The 18101-nt window shown below is 44.6% G+C and overlaps 1 protein-coding gene across 4 annotated transcripts in view; it reads right to left on the bottom strand.

The window, feature by feature from the left end:
• Sptbn1 (spectrin beta, non-erythrocytic 1) overlaps positions 1 to 18101 on the bottom strand; it is a 188551-nt gene that overhangs the window by 99296 nt on the left and 71154 nt on the right. The window contains exon 1 of one of the 4 annotated variants that reach the window (XR_011372528.1): positions 10486 to 10829. The exons of 2 other annotated variants lie outside the window; for them this stretch is intronic. Coding sequence is in view for 1 of the 2 variants with exons in the window: in XM_070025628.1 (XP_069881729.1) it covers positions 10486 to 10594 (109 nt within the window). In the remaining variant the exon portion in view is untranslated. Of the gene's footprint in view, positions 1 to 10485; positions 10830 to 18101 lie in introns of those variants that run through there. One more of the 4 variants, XM_070025628.1, reaches the window with a different exon arrangement.

Below are 18101 nucleotides of genomic sequence, written 5' to 3'. Positions count from 1 at the left end.
GGAGAAAGAAAGGCTAAGAAAGGCCTTTCAAAAGCAAACACAGTAGAAGCATTCAACATCTCCATGGAAGGCGGTCACATTAGTCTGGACATGGTAGTGGTCTCTGACAAAGGCGGCTCTCTGATCTAGAGCTGGAAGTTCAGGCTTCAGTAGTAGCTGCTTCTGATGCTTTTTAAGAACTTGGGAGAGGCAATACCACTGTGACCTTCAACCTACATCAAATGTCACAGAACCCAAGTACCTGCCATCAGCCTGGTAGCCTTTCTAAAGGAGAAAGGATGTTTCAGTGGGGTGCATTTTCAGACAAACTAAATGTTCTTCTAGCACACTGAAGGAAACCACACCCAGAGGTTTCAAGGGTGGGGTGGGTGTTAAGGCACTCAGCTCAAGTTCAGAAGGCTCACCCTTGCTGTGTCTGCCTATTTAACCAGGACCTGTAAATAAGCATAATTGTCATGGACTGGTCACTTATTGCATGCAATGGACCATGTAACTAATCAGTGTCCGAAGAGAATCTTGTTTAATTCAGGAGAATCTCATTATACAAAATTTGTATTACCCTCATTCTAGAAATAAGACTGTAAATAAACTACTCTGATTTGCAAAGCATACTGGCAATGTTTGCTGAGGTACTTAAGATGTAAAAACAAGATACTTAGACAAAACTCAATGTACATAATAATTATCACAGTGCTAAACCTTATGTACATAATGAGCATCTATTGGAAAGTTAGATGGCTGGGATTGTAGGAACTTTCATTTTTATTTCTCATGACGATATCATAATACAACTGATACAATAAACACATTAAAACGTGTTTAGATACTATAAAGAAACAGCTAGAAATGAAACTTTGTTCAATAATGACTGTCAGCCCTGCCTTGGAGAAACAAACCATCACCAGAGTCACTGCTCTAACCCCCCTCTACTCCAGCAGGAGAACCAACCGGTCCTCCTTTCAGGGAGAAGCTGGAAGGTGTTGGGTAAATGCAGTCCTTTCTCTAGTCCTTTCCTTTCCCCTAAGCCAACAGGTTTCAACAAGTGCTCTTCTCCCCTCCCTAATCAATACCAACCACTTAAGAACTTCATCTGCAAACTCAAAGTGAGCATTTATCAAAGAATACATACTTTCATTTACTGTTTCCCCTTTAGCCCCCAAACCTGAAAACACTGCAAGATATGCATTAAAGTGGAATGAAGTCTAACCAGTCAGAAGAACAACAACATTAAATATAGACTCACTCTATTAATATGTGGTATTTTGCTTCATTGAAAAAAAATTGCTTAAGCCTGGTACCACACCTGTAATCCTAGCTACTCAAGAGGCTAAGATCTGAGGATGGAGGTTTGAAGCCAGCCCAGGCAGGAAAGTCTAAGAGATTCTTATCTCCAATTAACCACCAAAAAGCCAAAAGTAGGTGTGGCTCAAGTGGTATAATACCAGTCTTGAGCAAAAAAGCTCAGAGACAAGCCCCAGAACTGGCACACAATGATGATGATGATGATGATGACAGCAGCTTAAAGGAATATGAAGGGTTTAATTGTAAAGGAGATACGGATGCTGCCACTTCATGTAGACATCTTGCTAAAATTCCAGAATAATTTAAACAAACTGGCTCAAAGTATTTTTCTAATTCCCCATTAATACTAAACAGATAAATGAAAATAAAATTTTTTATCCTCACACATTTCTATAACTGCATGATTACCAAGTAGGAAAATCCCAAGCTCTACCAAGACTTACAAAGCTAGAAGTTAGCCAGCCAACATATAAAGCCTTATAATATCTTAGACTAATAATAAACTTTAACGATTATACATTCAGATTTTCAAGATTTTTTTTTTTTTTTTTTTTTTTTTTTTTTTTTTTTGCCAGTCAGGGACCTGAACTCTGGGCCTGGGTGCTGTCCCTCAGCTCTTCAGCTCAAGGCTAGTGCTCTACCACTTGAGCCACAGCGTCACTTCTGGCTTTTTCTGCTTATGTGGTGCTGAGAAATCGAACCCAGGGTCTCATGCATGCAAGGCAAGCACTCTACCACTGAGCCACCTTCCCAGCCCCAGATTTTCAAGATTTTTATAGTTAAAATGACAGTTTACTTACACACATGCACACACCCCAAGACGTAAACAATTCTCATAGGTTTATCATGATCTATATCTAAGGTACAAACGTCAAGGTTAGACCTTTTCTATTCATGTGGAAGAGGGGAAGAAGTGACAGGTAGCAACTATTACCTAGGCAGTTACTCTTAAATTTGAACATGCAAGCCATTGGTGAGTTCAGGCCTGTAATCATAGCTACTCAGGAAGCTGAGATCTCAGGAGGGCTGTGTGAAGCCAGCCTGGGCAGAAAAGCCCCTGAGACTCTTCTCTCCAATAAACCTCTCAGAAAAAGCTGGTAGTGGCACTGTGGCTCAAGTGGTAGAGCATTAGCCTTGGGCACAAACAGGCTCCAAGACAGTGCCCAGTTTCTGAGATCAAGTCCCAGGACTGGCAAAATAAAAATAAAAATGGAATGTGCACAAAAGCCCCTTGAAGACCTTGCTAAAGCCAGGCGCCAGTGGCTCACGCCTGTAATCCTAGCTACTCAGGAGGCTGAGAACTGAGTGAGGATCACGGTTCAAAGCCAGCCTGGGCAGGAAAGTCCGTGAGACTCAATAAGCCACCAGAAAACCAGAAGTGGCACTGTAGCTCAAGTTGGTAGAGCGCTAGCCTTGAGCTGAAGAGCTGAGGGACAGCGCTTAGGCCCATAGTTCGAGCCCCATGACTGACAAAAAAAAAAAAAAAAGATCTTGCTAAAATGAGTTTCTGACTCAGTAAGTCTGACATATGCCTAAGTCCGAGGTAGACCTAAGAGGCTGCATTTCTAACATATTCCAAGTCATCTGCAGATCACACTAAATAACAAAATTCCAAATTCAAGGAAGTTAATGTTGTTTCTAAGCTTGTCACACACCAAGGAATGCAACACATGTTCCCTGCCTCCGGTGACCATGACCCTCCAAAACAACCATCCTCCACAGGGCTCAGATGAGTAAACAATTTTAAAAACTAGATGAAGTTATTCTTCTATTTGAAGTTCTCTAGTAGTTTCTCAGTGTCTGACTTACTTCCAAAACTTCTAAACCTTACAGTTCCTTATCTTTCCAAATGCCTTCTACCATCTTCCCTCTGTACTCTTTTTTTTTTGGGGGGGGGGTCCGGTCATGGGGCCTGAACTCTGGGCCTGGGCGCTGTCCCTCAGCTCTTCAGCTCAAGGCTAGCGCTCCACTTCCCTCTGTATTCTTAAGCTCTGGCCACCCTAAACATGCATGAACCCCCCCTACCTGGGTCCCTTACCTCTACCTGAGTCCCCCACTCCCACTTGGACACAAGGCTGCTATTTCCTTTTATGTTTGGTCAACTCAGCCAGCATTTCTTACACTGCTGAAACATGCTGACCCACACAAGTTCTAACAGATGACAATTGCTCATGGAAAAGCAGGTAAACAATGAATACCTGTTAATTAAAAGAATCAACTAAAAAGGACCCTATTTTAAAATTTCAGCTTTATTTTACTATTTTATTTCTGAGCATCTTCCTGCTTGGAAGCAGTTTAGTAACCTACAACCAAGCTTTTAAATGGGAGGTCCTGTCTACTCATAAAATAATTAACAACTGCCACATTTTTTTGGGGGGGGGGTCCAGTCACGGGGCCTGAACTCTGGGCCTGGGCACTGTCCCTCAGCTCTTCAGCTCAAGGCTAGCACTCTACCACTTGATCCACAGGGCCACTTCCGGCTTTTTTCTTTTTGCTTATGTGGTGCTGAGGAATCAAACCCAGGGCCTCATGCATGCAAGGCAAGCACTACCACTGAGCCACCTTCCCAGCCCAAATTTTTAATTCAGCTTATCCTGCAGAGAATTTCAAGTTAGAAAAATGCTTATCATGTCCTCATCATTTACTTCATCGTAATTATTACTTCTAATAGCTGGGCCTCAATGTCAACAGAACATGTTAGGCAAAGAGGAAGAATAGGCACTGGAATCTAAAGATGAGCGGCTTATTAAATTCTCCTGGTTCATTTTGATAAGGTGCACAGTGCAAATATGCCATGAACAGACATATGGCTGCGAAGCTCCCCTTCACTGAAAACTTAAAAGCTCTACCTCTAGCTCTGTCACTTTCCAGAAGGGAGGACTAAAATAAAGTTCATACCTGAACTGTCCTACATTATTTTCTGATAAGCAACAACATTAGAATTTGTAGTACATGTAGAAGTTTTCTTTATAAGGAAATAGAATCATGGGAACTAAAGCCATAGTTCACATTTTAATAGTACATGGACAAGTTTTCAAAGAAACTTCAGAGAGTATAGTACTTGCTTACGTTTAACACCAGCCTGTAAGAGACGTGTAGGTTAAAAAGCAGTGCAGTGCAGGACAGGATGCGGCCAGGCACCATCTACTTCCTTTCCAGATGCCAAGTTGCTGGGATTTTTGCTCTTAAGGTTAAACCCAACAAGGTGTTTTTGTTTTTGTTTTTTTAACAACAACAACAACAAAAAAAAGCTGTACTCGATATCTAATTGAACTGTCCTCAGAGCTGACATATTCTGTTTTTTGCAATTTGCACCTCTTGCTGTAATGGCTCTCCCATTCATCTAGTGGGAGCCTAGAGTGGGTAACTGACCCCACAAGGCACACGTGGTGTGAGGCCCACAGATGTCAAATGACTTCTCTTAACACAGCAGGGCAGAGCCATTCCTAACTACCTGCATGCCTTTCTCCTATTTCACAACTTTGTTCTGAAATATGCTTTCCCCCAACTATTCATTTGTCAGATTGTATCTGCTCCTACTTGGAGGGAACTCAAGGAATATACTCTTCCATATTCTACCACTACCCCCCCCCCATTTTTTAATTTTTTATTATAGCCCAGGCACTATCCTTTATCTTTTTCACTCAACGCTAGCTCACGACCACTTGAGCCACAGTTCTACTTCCAGCTTTTTGGTGGTTAATTGGAGATGAGTCTCATGGACTTTTCTGCCCAGGCTTGCTCTGAACTGTGATCTTCAGATCTCAGCCTTCTGAGTATCTAGGATTACAGGCATGAGTCACCAGTGCCCCCTCATTTTTTTTCTCAAAAGCAGCAGGAACTAAGAAGGGGTTGTTTCTCAAACTTCCTCGCGCATAGAGGCCATGTGACAGGTGCTAAAACTTATTCCCAGTTTCTGATGGAGATGAGAAGTACTCCTAGCAAGTTCCCAGGTCATATTAATGCTATTTGGGGATTTAATTTTGAGAGCTTCATATGAAATCCTCTATGATAGGTAGGTAGTCAGTACCATTCATTTTATTTGTCCTTTAACAAATAATTATGTGGTTAAGATAGGTTATGTTGGGGCTCCCTTGGTCTTTAGGCTTTCAGATTCAAATAATATACAAAAAACAAATACTGGGACTGAAACAAAAAGGCAATGCATGAAAGTAACAGGAAAACAATCAAGTGGTTAAACTTCATCTCTAATAGGAAGGAAAGAAAGCAGAGGTTCTCAGCTTTTCCTTTCTTCTGAGAATCTCAGAAGAGTGGTATCTGAAATGCATGAAGTGATTCCCAATGAGATAGAAGGGTAAGGGAAAGACATAAGGAATCATGTGCTGTACTGAGGATATTAATCAAGACTGGGAGCTATGAACAACTGGAAATGTTGGCTCAACTCAAATTCCAACAAAGTCAATCCCCAACTTTTTTGCAAGTAGAACTCTTGTCAGGGCCTGGCTTTAGGGATAGATTAAGCAGCAGGAAGGCACTTGCCAGGAAGAGACAAAAACAAAGGAAGAAAGAGCAAGGCTGTGACTAGAACCCTTTTAGCCATAAGATGTGAAAATGGGTGACAATACCAGAAGTTATCCAGAAGTGCTCCCATCATAATCCCTTGACTTCACTCTCCTCACCAAAGTGGTATCTTTTCTTCAAAAGCTGTTTATCTGTCACTCTCCTCTTCTGCATAACTGGCCTCTTGGAGTCTTTCCAATTTGGATTTAAGGATTTGGGGGTGGGGGGGTTATGAGGAGGGGAGGTGTAATACTGAGGTTTGAACTCATGACTTCCCACTTGATAGGCAAGCACTCTACTCTCTCGGGCCATACTTGAGCCCTGTTGCTTTAGTTTTTGTTTTTCTGTTGGCCGTGAAACCTGAACTTAGGGTCTGGGCACTCAGGGTCTTGAGCCACAGCTCCACTTCCAGTTTTCTGATGGTTAACTGGAGATAAGTCTCACAGACTTTGCTGCCTGGGCTGGCTTTGAACCACGATCCACAGATCTTAGCCTTCTGAGTAGCTAGGATTACAGGCATAAGTCACCAGTGCCCAACTCTTTAGTTACTTTTTAGATAGGGTCTTGCTTTTTGCCCAGGCTGGCCTATTTAAGCTTTACACAGTAGCTAAAATGATAGATATACACCACCATACCCAGATATATCTGCTGAGTTGGGATCTCATGAAGTTTTTTGTTTTGTTTTGGCCTGGTCTAGCCTGGAATCCCAACCCTCCTCATCTGTCTCTTGCTTATCTGGGATGGCAGGTACTTACTGATGCACTTAGCTATTTGTTGAGATGGAATCTTACAAACTTTTGGTCTGAGTTGGCCTCAAGCCCCACATGACCCTCCTTAATGTCTGCCTCCCAAGTAGCTAGAATTACAGGCATGAGCTACCAGCATCCAGTTTGGATTTAAGAATTTAAGCTGAAAGCACTGGTGTTTTTTGGCTCACCAAGCCGGAGGGCAGCCCATGTCCAGACATCTGACCAGAGCTCTCTGCACAGACTGATTTCCTATGCCAGCAGCTTGTATTCATGGAATCTGAGTGACAAGAGTAATACATTCCTATAGTCTAAAGCTTTTCACCCAACCCCTACCTTCTTAGCTGACAGGGAGGAGCTATGGCTCAGCTCCTTCTAGTGCAAATACATTGAACCAAAAGAGCTCATTTTTCAGGAATGTCAGCTGCTAAGTGGCAGGGTAAGGTGCAAAGAAGGTAAAGTTCATTGTGATGCTTTTTCAACTAGGTCGCATTTTCACTACAGTATCATCTTCACTAATAACGCTAAGGGGGCCAATGGGATGGGTGCTAGTGGGGGAGGGGTGCTGGAGGGAAGCAGGTTTGAGCTGCAGATCCAGAAGGTTTGAGGGCAAGGCAGGAAGGTTGGAAGAAGAGAAAGCATAGGAGGTGGGGTTGTTGGGGGGAGTCTTTGAATGCCAAGCTGGAGCCGGAATTTCACTTGCACAATAGGCACAAGCAACAGTTTCAGAGTATCCAGATAGCAAGCCTAGTATTCTCTCATAAGGACTTAATCTGGTAAGGGTGAAACTGGGGAGAAAGTATCATGAACCTCTGATAATACAGATTTTTCTAAACTTGTTACACTAAGTTAAATTCTTTCAATTAACTTTGATTAAAAAAAAATTAACCCAACTTATAAGATGCACAAACTGATTCACCTGAAGAAAGTGATGCCTTAATTTTGCAGGTGAAAAAAAATGACAGCTGGGCGCAGGTGGCTCATGCCTGTAATCCTAGCTACTCAGGAGGCTGAGATCTGAGGATCACAGTTCAAAGCCAGCCGGGGCAGGTAAGTCCATGAGACGCTTATCTCCAACAAAACATTCAGAAAAACCGGAAGTGTTACTGTGGCTCAAGTGGTACAGCACTAGCCTTGAGCTGAAGAGCTGAGGGACAGCGTCCAGGCCCAGAGTTCAAGCCCCATGACTGCCAAAAAAAAAAAAAAAAAGACAGAAAGAAGGTATGCACTGGGGATCAAAAACGATCTTGTCTTAGACCAAAGGCCTTAGTGATATATGTCTCTATAAATCTCTCTGTCTTTCCCTATCTCTCTCTCCCTCCCTCCCTCCAAGTCAATGTAGTTTTGTTTCTATCCCTCTTATTTACTGATCCACAAATCACTACTACTACTTATGTAAATCGACCAGCTCATTTAATATCATCCTTTCCTAAGCCAGAGTGGCAAACCTTTCTGTGCCTTTGGAATTCTTAGGATGCAGCAAAAATGCAAAATAACTCCCAGAGAATCATAGCACTCTAAGCAAATAAACTCAGATAGGAGGTATAAAAAACAAACAATACCGAGTAGTATTTTGCCAACATTGGGTGTTAAGAGCTAGGAAAGATTATACCCAGAAGAGTAAAGAGGTAGCCTTGTAAGTGGGTATAAAATTAAATAAAAGAGAATGTGCATGTTATCAAAAGCAGGTTGAGGCAGAACCCAGTGGCTCACACTTGTAACCCTTGCTACTCAGGAGGATGAGAAGTGAGGATCACAGTTCAAAGCTAGCCAAGGTAAACAAATCCCTGAGACTCTTCTATCCAATAACAAAAAGTCAGAAATGGAGCTATGGCTCAAGCGGTAGAGTGCTAGCCTTGAAAGAAAAGTGCCTAGGCCCTGAGTTCAAACCCTAGTATTGGCAGACACAAAAAAGTAATGACCACAACTATGAATACTAAAGAATACCAGGGCAGAGGTGGGAAGGAGGAGGCTTTTTATCAAAATTCTTAGATGGTTGTGTTTAAAATGCAATCAGTTTTATTTCTCACCCAAGACACTCAAAATTGATCCTAATGTGATCCACCACCCTTGAAAGTTAATTCAAATGTCCTCACTTCCTCAACACTGGGTGGTTTTCTGTTATAGAAATACCAACACTAAACTTGTGCAACTAACTCCAGACCACAATGTTTTACAATAAAGTTATCTGGAGCTAAACTGGGAGGGCAGAGGTCAGTTAAGAACTTTTACAGTGACCATACAACACAAAGCCTGCCCATTTGGAAAGAATTTCCATAAAAAAATATTTGAGGTAAAAATATCAGGAGGTACTGATAATTCTTTTTTTAATTTAAATGTTTCCTTATCCAGAGAGGACAATTAAGATATTTCCTGTGTGTAAGCTCCACCCTGTTCAGTGAGCAGTTTAGAGTCATCTCAGCCTTTTGTTATGGGTGGGCCTGAGCTTCCCACACCTTTTCATTTTCAACAGCTTTGGCCTTTTTCCTGAGGTGTGGGCAGCCTGGAAACATGACCATGGTATTTTTCTCAGACTCCCCCATGGGTGTTTTCTCCTTGAAAAAAATGACACAATGAAGTAGGGAGCGTGGTCACATTCTGAGTTCCCTGGCTGCTAACAGAGCCCCAAAGAGCCACACTCTAGAAAATGAATACCCGTCCATTTCACCACTTGCAACTCCTCATACCTAAACTTTCAAACAAGGAGACTCTGCTTTTGAAGACTCCTAACTGTTCCCTAGAGTGAAGAGAACTGCCCCTGAGCTAACTGCCCCAGGAATGCAGCAGTTTAGCAAATGTTTAAAATCACGTCCTGTTCTGTTTCTTGTTTTCCAAGAGTGTCATTACTGTCAACTATTTCACAAACCCATGAATGAAATACATCCTCCCCTACTCCCCCTTCCCAAGAAAAACACAGTAGGACTGGGCTGCTTCCTTCCTCCTTCTCACAGGAACCGCGTTCGTGCCACCGGGAAGACTTAAAATAGGAAACACGTAGTTTTTCAATGCTACTCTTTACAGTAGTAGTAAGAGCCATTCCTGGCCCAGTCCTGATTCCTGGAGCTTCCAAACGGAAGTGCTTCTGTTTTCAGTTACAAACTCTTTTTTTCAAGGATTGCTTGAGACGCGCTGCCAGGGCCTGCAGGCTGGTTAGTGACAGCCCAGGGTTGCAGGCAGGAAAACCCAGTACAGCGCTGTACGTGCAGGATCCTTGTGTCCTAAAAATATGGGCAGGAAGATCCTGGATGCATCTCATTAACCGAACCTGATACAGACTCCAAAAAAAACCCTGTAATTGATCCAACTAATCCAGCCCATGGCATTGAATGACAATTACTGGCTTTTATTATAAATTACATGGCCCACTAAATGGATGGGAAAGCTCTCCCCCAACACAATACATCAAAAGGGATAAAATTAAGCTTCAGAATCAAAACTGTAATTTACTGAAGACTTAGGAACAAAAAAAGACCACTCCCCCCCAAACCCCTTTGTTATTGTTCTACAAGACTGGATCTCAGCAGGGCACTTTACACCTTGAAGGCTCCCAGAGGCAAGAGGCTGGGGGCTGGGAAGCAAAGGTGACTAAGGAACCAAATACTTGCCTACTAATGGCTCTATTAGCACTTAATGGGGGGGGGGGGAGAAAGAGAGGGAGAAAGGGGAGAAGTAAAGCTGTAGATACCTGACAACTCAGAGTACAGGAAAGGCGAGGGAGGGGGTAGCAGTCGTGGTGTAGTGTGAGCAACGGCCTCCTGAAAAAGGCTGTGCACCACCAAGCGTGGGTTCTGGAAGGCAGGCCTTGCGGCCACAGACTTCATCTGGGTGGGGACCTACCTACCATATGGCAGAACTGGAGTCTCCGAGCCCCCACCAGCTCCTCCCGAGGCAGCTTAGGCCTTGGGAGGGGACTCACCTTGGAGCTGCTTGAATCTCCCTTCCAGCTGGTTGTAGTTGTAAGGCACCTGCCCCGTGTAGGCCGGCGACAGCGGCCCCGAGATGCTGGAGGTCCTCTGCAATTCCATTAGGCCCGGCTTAGCGCCCCGGCGGGCTGCACACTGGAAATCCCGCTCGGGTCCCCTCCTACCCCCATCCAACTCGCGGCAGCTTCCGTGAGGCCCGCCTCCCGTCCGGGCCAAAAGGGCTGGACCTCAAACGAGCCGCATTCCAGTCGGAAATGGGTGCGGGGTGCTCCGACGGACCGCAGGTCGGCTGCAGAGTCCACCCAACGCCCGGGCGCGGATCCCCACTACTCCTGGGGGGCCCTCCTTCCTTTGGGTTGCTTTGGCCCCGGCCTAGAAACTTGAAAGAAATTGCCAAGGAGAGGAGAGAGGAGGAGGAGGAGGAAGAGGAGAAGGGAGAAACAGTCCTACCTAAAAAAAAAAAAAAAAAAGGTTTAAATATGGCCAATCGTAGGCGCGCGCGGGCGCCCAGCCCGGCCGGCAGCACACACCTCCTCCCGGTGGCGGCCGGTTTGTAATTTAATCAGAGCCCGGCCGGGCGGTGATGTCACCTGATTAGCATAACAGCATTGTGGAGGAAACTGCAGGCGGGACCACGAGGAGGGGGCGCGGGAGGCGGCGGGCCGGGCCCGCAGCAACGCAGCCCGGGGCTCCCTGGGCGCACCCCGGCCCCGCGGGGCGGAGCGGGGCGGGGGGGGGTCCCTAACAAAGCTGCTGCAAGGACCAGCTTCCGTCGGGCGCCCCGCGTAACGGAAAAGTGTCCGATTGCTATCACGCATCAAGGGACGCAGGGCCACCCCGAGGCCTGGAGAGTGGACAGGGTCCCGCAGGGTCCCGCCACCCCCCACGATCACGTCACGTTGGGAACGTCTGCGGAGAGCAGAGATAACGCGGGACACACACACACCTGGGTGCGCGCGGGCGCCAAAAGCGCGCGCCCGCCTTTCCCCAGCCAGAGCCAAGCAGTCAGGCTGCGCGCCCCATTACAGAGACGCTGCCGCGGACCGAGAAGGGCGAGGCTCAAGCCCACTGGAGAGCCTTTCCCGGCAGACGTGTTGTCAACCTGGGAGGTTAAGCTGGGGCTTTTCTATCGTGGTAATTCCATGGGAGGAAGACTTACAGGGAGCACCGCGTAGCAAGGCATTATGGGAGAAAGGTACACAGGTAAACACCACCCAGATCCCTGACCCCGGAGGAATTTATGATCAGGTGGGGGTGGGGGTGGGGTTAAGGGGGGGGAGGGAAGCCCTCAAGTCCGACTAGGATTTGTTAAAAAGCTTTTGGTTCTTAAAGTTCTGTTGTTCGCTCGTTGCCACCAAGAAAGAAAAAAGAAAAGAAACACGTTCTGCAGAAAATAACATGATCAAATGTGTCCTTGGGAAATAACTGACTCTAGTCCTGTTCCTCCTCCCACCCTTTTTTTTCTCCCTCACTAGCTAAAGCTGACACACAAGTTACAAGCCTGGAGCCCTGCAGGGATAATTCACTTAAAGTAGGTGTTTCCATTCCTAAAGGATTCCAACATTTCCCCAGTCCAAGTCCACTTTAAGCCGGGGCACTTGTAATTCAAGGGGGGCTGTATTCTGTCCTGAGCAAAGTTAAAAACTAAACTCAAGAGCCCAGAAAACGCTTGGTTCAATAACCCAGACAGATCCATAGCGTCAAACTTTGGCTTTCAAGACAAGTCCACTCAAGATAAGAAAGAAGATATTTCTCATCATCCAAGAAGTAGAGCATATACTCAAGCCTTCTAACCTTTACCAACTCACAAATGCTGACCTAAACTAGGTGGGAAGGTAGCAAAACAAAATATTGGGTCTGGGAAGAAGCACTTACCTAGGATTCTCAGGACCTGCGTTTCTAACCCTGGTCAAACCTCCTCATCATCCCATGACCTTGAAAGAAACCCTGGATTCTTTCCAAATTATCAGCTTTTCTCAATAGCACACAAAGTCTCAACAAAGTCCCTTAAGAACATGCTCTAAACTTTCTTCATGCTTTTTAAAATTAAAAGTACATTTTTCGGGGCTGGGAAGGTGGCTCAGTGGCAGAGTGCTTGCCTTGCATGCATGGCCCAGGGTTCGATTCCTCAGTACCACATAAGCCGGAAGTGGTGATGTGGCTCAAGTGGTAGAGTGCTAGCCTTGAGCTGAAGAGCTGAGGGATAGCGCCCAGGCCGAGTTCAGGCCCCCACAACGGACAAAAAAAAAAGTACATTTTTCAAGGTCCTTATTTTTCTTTACATTTTCCTCATTCATACCACATCAAGACTACAAAGAGAGTTTGGGAAGGTGGCTCAGTGATAAAGTGCTTGCCTCGCATGCATGAGGCCCTGGGCTCAATTCCTCAGCACCACATAAATAGAAAAGGCTAGAAGTAGCGCTGTGGCTCAAGTGGTAGAGCGCTAGCCTTGAGCTGAAGAGCTGAGGGACAGCAACCAGGCCCAGAGCTCAAGCCCCATGACCAAAAAAAAAAAGAAAAAGAAAAAAAGACTACAAAGAGAAGTAAATGGGAATTGCTTCAATGAAGACCTTTTTAATAAGCACTGCTTTACTATTAAATATACTGGTGAGATAATGAGTCTAAGCATCCAGATGTAACACAAAAAATGAGATTTCAAAGTGCTCTGCCAATTTATACCATTTAATTTTTCATCTTTAAGCCATTTAGTGAACAGACTATGAGTCACCAACCAGCATCGCCCTTTGGCTCCCTCGGGTATGGGGAAGTACATGGAATGAGCTTTCCAAGTAGCCAGGGTACATAGAGTGATGGCAGAAGCTGGTACCAGCGCAGCCAACAATCCCAAGCAGCTGGTGTTGAACAAACCAGGCTGAGTGAATATATCCATGTCTTCAAAAGGTTCTGAAACTAAGAAAGGGTTTAATAACTCCACAGGGACAGTAGGAACTATTTATCTAGTATGATAAGGCCCATCTGAGGGCCCATCTGACCATTTCTAATTCAGCAGTGGAGAGGAGGTAAAGGCAAGTCAAAGACACTCATGGTTTCCTTTCCAGGGTCTGTTGGGCTACATTTACAGTATTCAACATGTGCAAGGCACACTACTGAGTGTTTTTTTGGAAGTGTGACAAAGATGACTGGGAGAAAGATACAGGAAAAATTAGATGCAAACAACCAAATACCAAAATATGAGCGTTCAGAGGAGGAACAAGGAGGCCACATCTGCTAAGAAGAGCTCTAGCAGACAAAATGGCCTTGTGACCTGACCTTGAAACACAAAGAGATAACCAGTAAGCTTCAGGGAGGAAGAAGCCTTCCCACCACCATGTAAGACCCTCTGGTGCTACAGTGTGGCTGGTGCATAAGGAAGTGTCAGGCTGGGAGAGAAGCCATGAGAAAGGTAGAAGTAAGTACAGGCCGCAAACTGTTGGAGACTTTTGAGCCACTGGACAGTATCTGAGCTAGGCTCTAGAAATGATTAATGTGGTAGAAGAGAGAGAGAGAGAGAGATTGAAGGTAGCAAGTGTAGTTGGGTGGTGACTAACTCTCCAGGTCAAAGGATCAATCAGGGTGTAGCAACAGGAATGAAAAAATGGAATGGGACTGTTGTAAGAGTCCATAGGACTTTGGTAACCAACTGTAAGTAGGAAGTTCAAAGGATGGGAACAGGAAAGACTGGGCATTAGAGCTAGCTGGGGAGCATAGGAGAGGATTAAACAGGCTGACTCTGAGTCACCCGCAATAGCACCAGGTGACAAGTCCACAGCACTCAAGGTATGGAAAGTGCAGCTCAAAGCCGAAGACACAGTCCAGGACAGAGAGGAGTGTGAGTGGAGAGAGTAGTGGGGTTATATCTAGGAGGGGAAGAACAAAGGCAAAGAACTGAGCAGAAGCCTGGGAAGACCTGGGTATGGAAGGCAGAAGAAAAACCAGTGAAATCCCAAAGGAATTAGGGAATGACAGTCTAATGGAGAAGAAAGGTACTCAAGGAAGAGAGGCAAAAGAGATGGCATCACACATTAGAAAGAAGTAGAGAAAAAAGGGTGAGCCAGGATGCAAATCAGAAGGTCAGTGGAGCTGGGCACCAGTGTCTCAACACTTGTAATCCTAGCTACTCAGAAGACTGAGATCTGAGGATCGCAGTTCAAAGCTGGCCCAGGCAGTAAACTCTGTAGGACTCTTATCTTAACCACCAAAAAACAAACAAACAAAAAAAAAACAAAACCAGAAGTAGCACTGTAGCTCAAAGTAGTGGAGCATTAGCCTTGAGTGAAAAAGCTCAGGTACAGCACCCAGGCACTGAGTTCAAGCCCCACCAAAAAAAGAAAAAAAGAAAGTTAATGGGTTCATACAGCAAAAGCCAGGATACAGGAGTTATTGAAAAGGAGAAAGAGTAGAGGTAAAAGAGAAGAGGTAATGAAAGGTAAATTTCAGCCCTGAGTTGATATAGGCAGGAAAAGACCCATGGCAAAGAGGCTCAAAAGTGTATGTAGGTAGAGTATTCAGCCTTAGCCAAGAGGAAGTATACTTAACTTCAGTGGAAGGGGGAAGAATAGATATTCTAAAGAGGAAAGCAGAATTTTTTTCAATCAATTGGATTTTATTATGTAATTACTGCCCAGAAAATGAAGAAACATCATTACATTTTAACTCTAAAAACATTTTAGTGTATTGCTAGGCAACTGAGATCCAGGTACATAGCTTCCTGAGGATTTGACAATACATTGTCAAATGAATAATTAGCAGAAGGAAGGCCTTTCTCAGTCTTGCCTTAGTAAAGCAAAAGGCTATGGGTTCTACCCACGGTTTTATTAATTGTGATTTTACATGAAGACTCTGGAAGGCCAGCTAAGGCGGAAACATGTGGCATGTGAATAGTAATGTTAAGCGGAGAGCTGGGGAGATAGTTCTCAGACTGCTGAGTCAACTAAGCTTTCTGCAGAAACAGACCCTTCAATTTTGGCCTTTTTTTTTTTTTTTAAATCCAAAAACCAGTGTCCCTCATCCAGATCAGTGAGCTAACTCAGATACAGCAGCCTTCTATCCAAACTCCAAGAAGTAAGTATAGCCAAGATTGACAAGCAAGGCAGCTACAGAAGCAAAGCAACTAAAGCCTTGTATTTGCCGAGCTTATGATACCAGAAAGGTAAAACCAGGTCTCTATGGTGATCTGTGGAAGGAAGGACCCAAGTTCAACATCAAGTACTCAGGCTCACCCTAACTTCTGAGTGCCACCAAGAAGTTACATAATCCTAAGCATGTGTTCCTAACTTTCCCAGGCCTCCTCACAATCCTGGTCCATAAACAGATAAGCAGGAATCTATAGCCATGAAAACTCCTTCTGGTCCTAAATGTATTTATCCCTGACTTGGGTGCCCCCTGCCCAATTATTACTGTAATCCCAATAATTATCGACTCCACATAAACTGGATGGACGTGATGATTGTAACATCACCCTCCATGGCTTACAAAATTAGTAACTCTAAGAAGCAGGTATTGTCTCAGTTTTGGTCACTGAGGGCCAGGGATACACAGTACCTTCTTTAGCTAGAGACACCTGGCTGGACACAGCCAACAGGCAGACCACAGATGACCAAGTCCAGTACTCTTTCTACCTCTCCATCTCTGCCATTTCTCCTGAGTGCTAATGATATATCTAGCATACTAACTAAAGACTTCTAGGTTTGTCAGAAAAACTATAAAACTTGCTGGGGACATGGCTCAAGCAATAGGGTTCATTTTGTCAAAAACACAAAACAAAAAGCTGTAAAATTTGGTAAGTGCTGCAAGGCAAACATAAAACCAAATAAGCCTCCAAAGAACATCTACAACTGGGACCTGTACACTGTAAGATTTAACACGTGGATGAGAATGAGAACGTAAGGGATGAGATGAAGCCTCTGTTCTAGGAGTCTTTGTGGGGTTAGGGAGGCGATGATGAATGTTTCCCCAAATCCTGCAAGCCCGAAAGGGGAAACTTGGAATGTTCATTTCCTGAACATCCAAACATAATCAAGACTGAAAATGTCGGGAGAGGGTGGCCAGAAAATGTTAAAATCGGATGGGATTTGTACACATTCAATCCCAGGACTTGAAAAAACCCAAGAGCTAGAAAAGAAGTGATGGAAACAGAAAAGAACAGAAAAACAAAGTTTCACATATAAACTGTTCTGCTGAATCTCTTGCTGCTGCTTTCCACTGACCTTTCCAGAACTGCTTTCCATTCTTCATCACTGTCAAATCCCTTGACAGATGTAAGACGACAGCCAATTTCTCCTGAGCAATTCCTTTTAGGAAACCAAAATATAGCACTACTACAAAAACAACCTTCTAAGCCAGGCGCCGGTGGCTCAGGCCTATAATCCTAGCTACTCAGGAGGCTGAGAACTGAGGATCTCGGTTCAAAGCCAGACCAGGCAGGAAAGTCCGTGAGACTCTTATCTCCAAAATACCACTCAAAAAACCAGAAGTGGCGCTGTGGCTCAAGTGTTAGGGCGCTCACCTTGAGCTGAAGAGCACAGGGACAGCGCTCAGGCCCAGAGTTCAAGCCCCATGACCAGAAAAAAAAAAATCTTCTTCCCCTAGGATGGCAGGATAGAGAAGCAGACCCCACTCCACATCATAGCACTAGTTTCTAGATCTTCCTGTCTCATCTCTGATTCTCATTCTGTCTCACCTTTCTGCACAACTTCTTCCTTTGCTAGAAGACACATTTCCACCTCCTCTAATCTGAAACCCCTACCTGTGATAGTTCTTGTTTTTCTAGTATCTAATGTCCAGAAAGTCTCATCCCCCTACCTAGCTGCCATTTTCTCCCCCAAAGTCAGCTTCACTACGTGTCTTCTATTAAATAAATAACCATTGCTTCTTCAAAGGAAATTTCCCTACTTAGCAGAAATTCAACCAACCAAGTATACCACCATAAAATCTAGCAGGAACCAAGAATGTAAGACAGAAATATATGATGCCTCTTTGCCCGCCTTTAACAATTTTCAAAGTCTCAGTAGCAAAACATTTGATATTGGCATCTTACCTGCCTGCCACCTTCCTAAATGTCTCCTTGCTCCCCAGTTTTACCCTGCACTTAAGGCACACAGCCTGTAAGCTCCCTTCCTCAATCTACACCACTCCTGGAAGATCAAAGATGAGACCCTCTTACTTGCTCCTAGAATACTGTCCATGAGGGCCTTTTTTTTTTTTTTTTTGGTAGGTCGTGGGGTTTGAACTCTGGGCCTGGGCGCTGTCCCTCAGCTCTTCAGCTCAAGGCGAGCACTCTACCACTTGAGCTACTGCGCCACTTCCAGTTTTCTGGTGGTTTATTGGAGATAGGAGTCTCACGGTCTCTCCTGCCAGGGCTGGCTTTGAACCGCGATCCTCAGATCTCAGCCTCCTGAGTAGCTAGGATTACAGGCGTGAGCCACCAGCGCCCAGCCATGAGGGCCTTTGAGTCAGGGTTTGGACACATTTAGGAAGGGAAGATGGATAAAAGCATATGGCACTTTGTAACCTTGTCAGTGTCTGTGCCTGAAAAACTGGTAGAACAAGGAGACCATCTCCATAGAGTTATCTATAAATTAAGTGAGCTAAAATATCTATAAAGATCCCA

The sequence above is a fragment of the Dipodomys merriami genome, unplaced genomic scaffold, assembly GCF_024711535.1.
Source record: "Dipodomys merriami isolate MVZ:Mamm:240054 unplaced genomic scaffold, mDipMer1.0.p SCAF_17, whole genome shotgun sequence".
Classification (NCBI taxonomy): Eukaryota; Metazoa; Chordata; class Mammalia; order Rodentia; family Heteromyidae; genus Dipodomys; species Dipodomys merriami.
The sequence above is the reverse complement of the archived record's forward strand: the minus strand, read 5'-3'. Positions and strand labels throughout refer to the sequence as shown.